Raw genomic sequence first — 6000 nt, 5'->3', positions numbered from 1 at the left:
AAATAGATATCCATTAAATTGCACATATTTATAGTAAACAATTTGATGAGTTATGACATGTATACACCTATGAAGCTATCACCATAATCAAGATTATGAACATGTCCATCATAATTTTTGCAGATAACAGTAATGTAAAATTTTTGTGATCATCATATCCCCAGGGACATCTGGCACTAGTAGGCCATATCTATGGTCTACTGAGTGAATACATTTTCTCTAATTTGTTGTCACTGAACATCTTTTGAACAATAGTGTACTAGAAGAATAAAGAGTTGGACAGAATCCAGGCTTTTAATTTTCAGCATTTTTGAAGAGCATCTGAATAGCCTTTGAATATAAAAATCAACAGGTGGAGACCCTTGACAGGCTTATGGTGGCTTAGCAGTCCCACAAAGCCTCAAGTAGTTCTAGCCCTACCATTTTTAGAGAAAAAGCAGTGGATAAGCCTATTCCTCTACCCTGTGTGTTGGCTTGAACCTTATTTTTTTTCCAGCTTCATCATTTTATAGACCATTTATGAACCAATAGCGCACAAGTTTTGTTTGAAAAGATGGGTCAAAATATGGGAACGACACATTATAAGCCAACTCCTCTGAGTTTTGGTTTTTCTCATGTATCGTTCCACCTTGTCAGAGACAGCTGTAAAAGAAAATAAAAAGCAGCAAGGTTCCTGAGATGTCCACGTTCTCAAATGAAATAGACTGCGCAGACAGCTGATAATCAGTATGGCTTTGGCTCAGTGTTCTGAAAGGAAGCGTAGCTGCTTTTTGTCCTGCCTAGTGACATCCGATTTGCTTTCGTTGCTGGTACGGATGAGGTCTGGTAAGCTTTTTTCTGGGACTCTCCTCATAGTTCTTTCCTGTACTCCGCTGTGTTCAGCCCCGTTCTGGAAACAACAGTTTTTAAGAACGCAGTATTTAACTTCGGGGTTGCAGTTGCCTCCCTCTGCCAACACCCATCTTCACCCCTCCCCGCGCAGCCCCACATCCCCTCCACCGCTGAGACTGGTCACCCTCAGAACCGTGGCCTTGAGGTCTCTAAGCTTCCCTTCTTTGCCTCAGGTCCCAAGACGCCAGTCCGGGCTTAACTTTAGGAGTTGGGAGGGCAGCTTGCCTAATCAGTCACGCTTCAGCTGGGGACTGCTTCTACCTGCTCATCTTCTCCTTGGATTCAAGGAAGACTCGAGTGGATTTGGCACATCCCCTAATCTGGGCCTGCCACTAGCAGGCCGGGGGCTGACGTGGGCCGAGGGAGCCCAGGACCAGGCAGGCCATTTCCACCTGCGTAATAACAGGCTTGGGAGTAGCGAGGCGGCGGCGGCGGCGGCTGGAGTAGGAGGAGGAGCGCAAGCAGCGGCCGCGGCGGGGCCGGGAGGAAGAGGAGGGGGAGGAGGAGGAGCTGAAGCGGGGAGAGCGGCAGCCAGCGGCTCCGCCGGAGTTGCAGCAGCAGCGGCGGCGGCGGCGGCGCTGACACCGCAGCCTCCCCGAGCCCCGAGTCCAGGCGGGGGCAGCAGCAGGGAGCGCCCGGCCGCCCCAGGCACCGCACCTCGGCCCCGCCACACCGCCGTCGCCGCGCCGGGGGCACCGCCAGCCATGGCCGCGCCGCCCGATCCCCAAGACGAGCTGCTGCCGCTGGCAGGCTCCGGGTCCCAGTGGTTCGGGGACCGGGGGGAGGGGGAGAACGAAGCCGTGACGCCGACAGGGGCCAAGCCGGCGCCGCAGGCGGGGGAGCCCGGCCGGGGGTTGGGCGCTGGGGCCGGGGACGCGGCGCCGCGGGAACTGGACTCGGGCCCCGCCCGGCCGCCGCCCGTTGCCATGGAAACTGCATCCACAGGTAAGGCGGGCGACGGGCGCCGCTGCCCCTCAAATGGCGTCGGGGACCCGGGTCCCCCAGCCGGTCCCCTGCTCCGCAGCTCGGCTCTGCACCTCGCTCGCGCTCTCTACCTGGAGCACCAACCTCAGCCCTGCTTCGTCGCCACGGGCGACTGAATATTGGCGGACTGTAGAAAACAGGAATTTTTTTTTCTTTCAAATGCTCCGAAGAAGTCAAAATACTATTAATTCTTTTTATGTCGTTATCATTGTTATCTGGGCTTTAAAAATTGTCCTCAGGGGCAAACGGCAGCATCCTGGCTGCCGGCGCGCCCGCGTACAAGTTTCTTCCTTCCGCCAAGGGGTTGGGGGCCGGAGGGCCCGCCCGGCCAGTTGCGATCATTTTCTGGGGCGTGTTTGCGCTCCGCGTGCGCGCGGGCTCCCGGGGACGCTGACAACAAAGCGACGGGCAGGCCGGCTGCCGCTACGCCGGGCTCGGTCCCGGGCAGGGATGTGGCTTAAGTCTTCCTTACCCCTTCCCTCCACACATCGCCACACCCTACTCCCTCCCAGTCCCCTCTCCCGGCCTCCACCTCCTCCTCCTCCTCGCCCCAGAAAACAGAAACCCCAAGGTGTATGTGTCTCTTTCTGGAGGGGCATCGTTGCTAGAGGGTTGGGAGTTGTGGCTGCCCCCGCCCACAACCTTTCCTTCCCAACTGCCCAGATGCCCCCATCTTGCAGGAAGCATTATTGAAACTTGGAACCCCTAAGAGCGGCCGGCCTGGCTGCGGTGTGAGAGGGCTTGAGTGGTGGTGGTGAGTGGACGAGGTACAGTTTACAGGCAGTATGGACGGCCCGGGCATTTGGAAATTGCCCTGGGCTCGGCCCCCCTCAGCCTGACTCCCCCTTTCGAGAACCGGAGCGCTTGGGTGCCCAGCTGGGACCAGGGCCTTGGAGCATCCCGGCCAAAGGATGCGGGAGGCGAGCTTTGAGTAAGGGCTGCCGGCCTGGGCAGCCCTGTGTTTCCAGGCAGGAGGTTCGAGAGGGGCCGTGTTGTGTTGTTTTCTGAAAAAGCTTTGTTGTAGTGGAATGGGAGTTGTGTAGATTTGGACACGTAGCCCTTGAGGATCTGGGGTGATGGGTGCTTCCGGAGGAAGGAAAGGGGGTGGGATTGGCCTGCGTGCTTTTGGCAGCCGATTTAGGGGAACCCCTTTCTGAAGCCAGCAGCTCTCGTAAGGGTCAGGTGGAGTGCATTAGGTAGTCTTAACTCTGATCTAGTTAGTATAGAGATTTGAGCTGAGGAAAGGAGGTTTGGGGAATGCGTTAACTAAAACATAAACATTCTGACGGAAAGAGAAAAAATGGGGACCATAATCAGAAAAAAAAAAAAGAAAAGGAAGAAAATAAAACTCCCATTTGTCTTATATTGATTGTTAACTCAGGCTGTGGGGGTGGGAAAGATTCAAGACTAGGAAAGACTGCCTCGCCTCTCTCAACTTCTTCATCTAAATGAAAAGAAAACAAAACTCTTTATAATTGCAAAGGAAGGTAGAAAAAGATAATAGACAAAGGGAGGCACCTTTTTTTTTGTTGGTTTACCATTATCATTCTTTGTAACTCATAGTTCAGAACCTTTATCCACTGTCATCAAAGTTAATTATTTCTTTTTAAATATTGCCCACCTCCCATTAGTGTCACCAAGGTTAGGGGAACCGGGGAAAGGAAGCTAAGTGCCCTGTGTTCAGTAACTTACTATACACTAGAATGAGTTGCTATATATATGCTTAGGAGAACTCCTGTCACAAAGCAGGCATTTGTAATTTTTAACATTATTATTATAGAAATTTAGAGAAATATTTTGCTTTGTTGAATGTGTTGGGGGTTTCCTATCCTAGACCATAAATACACTAATAAAATAGAACATGATGATTCTAAGTTTGGATGGGAGGAGAATGAAGGGAGGGAAAAGGAGTACATACTTTGCATATTTACATAGAAAATTTTTAGTTTATTATCACTGCTTGAAGGAATGTCTCATATAGTTGTTGATTGCTTAATGTTTTAAATCTTTATGTTTCATATTTCCTATACTGGAGAGACTACTATAAGAGACCTAGATGCTAGAAATGATATCTAAATAAACAACTAGGTCGTGAAAAATACAAACAAAATCTGGGCCAGCTTCCTTGTCTGTTATTATGACAGTTTTAACCTATAAGCAAAGTCAGTAAGTACATCTTTAACTTTATCAGAGACAAAATCTAGAAGAAGCCTATTACACTGATTTACTTTTTTAAAAGAATGGTGCTCTTTGGGACTCAAACTAAGAAGTAACTTAGACTTTGAGCATGAGGCACTGTAAACAGATTTTGTTTCTTTTACAGATAGAATTATAAAGTGTAAGACAGATACTGATATTTTAAAAGCTTTTTTTTTTTTTTCTGAAAAACACCACTAATCATGCCATCTGGACAGAAATTCTGTTATTTATTTTTATACATTGATGGTAATTAAAGTTCCTAAAGAAACATTTCCAAAAATATTTCTTAGTAATGTCCTGCAACGAATGTGTTTAAACATCACTAAAACTGCACTGTAGTTTCTAGTATTCTCATTGCTTCCGTCCGTTTTGTGGACTGGACATGTTCTTTAAAAAAGTAACTCTTTTAAAGCTACAATTTTTCATGTCTAAAATTGATAACGGGCATGCAAAATGATGTCTGTTGCCAAGGGAACATTTAATACACCGTGTGTAGGCTACAACATGTTAGAGTTGTTAAATCATGAATCAGTGCCATCATCTAATAACTTTATACAAAGGATGGTAAGAGCAACTGTTTTGTTTTTTCATGATCAGTTATTTTATTCCTGGAAACCATTCAAAAGGAGCATACAATAACACAAGGATAGAAGAATGGCCCTTTGTTTAAAGGAAGAATTTAAAATAGAACATTTGAGCAAAATGCAGTGGTAAGAAGTTAACTCATGGTTGCTTTGGAAATTAACTCATTGACCGCTTCATGCATGCAAGGCAAAATGAAGAACAGAATGGAGAATGGTCCAGATAAATAAATATGATTTCCTTCTGTAATACCGACTTATAGATAATTTGACTTAAATTACTAGATGATTGGAGAGGGAGAGAAGAGAGAAAGATTTTTACTTTACTTGGATCACAGTGCTCATAAATTTACATTTTTCAAATGCTCAATGTGATACTCTATGGGAAAAACTATAAATTGTCTATCATGATTTAAATAACTTGAGTTTTTATATATCCTGTGTTCTGTTTAATATAGTAAATTATACCATATACATTACTGATCATCTTCTAAAATTCACATGGAGGCTGGATTGACTGTCTTAACCTGTGGGTGTGTTTGATAGATGTGTGTACATTTTTTATTTGGAGTCATTCCCAGTAATCCCCTTCAGAAGGTGTAAATTTCAGTTTTCTGTTTTCTTTCATCTTTTGAGAAAGCTACAGTTCTGTTGAAATGAGAAGAAACACTGCACATGCTTTTACAATATTTTACAGAACATGTAAGAAGAATAAAAGAATTTTTTTTTAGTTTTTATTAGCATTCTGGTTCAAATAAAAGAATTTCTAATGTAATTTATTTCTCTGGACATAGTCTCTGGTTATAATCAATATTTCTGCTAGAAAGTATGTATATGTCCTTTCATATAGGGAATTCAAATCAGGTTACATTAAAATTTAGAAACACTTACATACCCTAAAAATACATTGATTATAAATTTTATCAAGGCGGGGTGCCTGGGTGGCTCAGTGGCTTAAGCGTCAGACTTTGGCTCAGGTCATGATCTCACAGTTCATGGGTTTGGCCCTGTGTCGGGCTCTGTGCTGACAGCTCAGAGCCTGAAGCCTGTTTTGGATTCTGTGTCTCCCTCGCTCCGCCCTCCCCCGCTTGTGCTCTGTTTCTCTCTGTCTCTCAAAAATAAATAAATGTTAAAAAAAAGAATATTATGATAAATTTTATCAAGGCTTCCAGCATAACTTCCTCTTTATGAGCTCACTGTTCTGGAAACCCATCCTGGTCATTACCCCTCAAATCTTCCATAGGCCTTCTTGCCATCTTTTTTCTAGTGTTCATCTACTTCTTATTCTGATTCTAGTGTTCATCTACTTCTGATTCTGCAGGTGAGTTGTGTATTATTTTGCTCA

General features: G+C 45.6%; 1 protein-coding gene across 1 annotated transcript in view; it reads left to right on the top strand.

The window, feature by feature from the left end:
- Positions 1-1595: 1595 nt before the first annotated feature.
- The window catches only part of RTN1 (reticulon 1), a 229436-nt gene continuing 225031 nt past the window's right edge, over positions 1596-6000 (top strand). The window contains exon 1 of the mRNA XM_030319236.1: positions 1596-1836. Coding sequence (XP_030175096.1) covers positions 1596-1836 — 241 coding nt within the window. The remainder of the gene's footprint in view (positions 1837-6000) is intronic.

This window comes from Lynx canadensis, chromosome B3 (genome assembly GCF_007474595.2).
Source record: "Lynx canadensis isolate LIC74 chromosome B3, mLynCan4.pri.v2, whole genome shotgun sequence".
Taxonomy (NCBI): domain Eukaryota; kingdom Metazoa; phylum Chordata; class Mammalia; order Carnivora; family Felidae; genus Lynx; species Lynx canadensis.
This window is presented reverse-complemented; position numbering and strand designations above follow the sequence as displayed.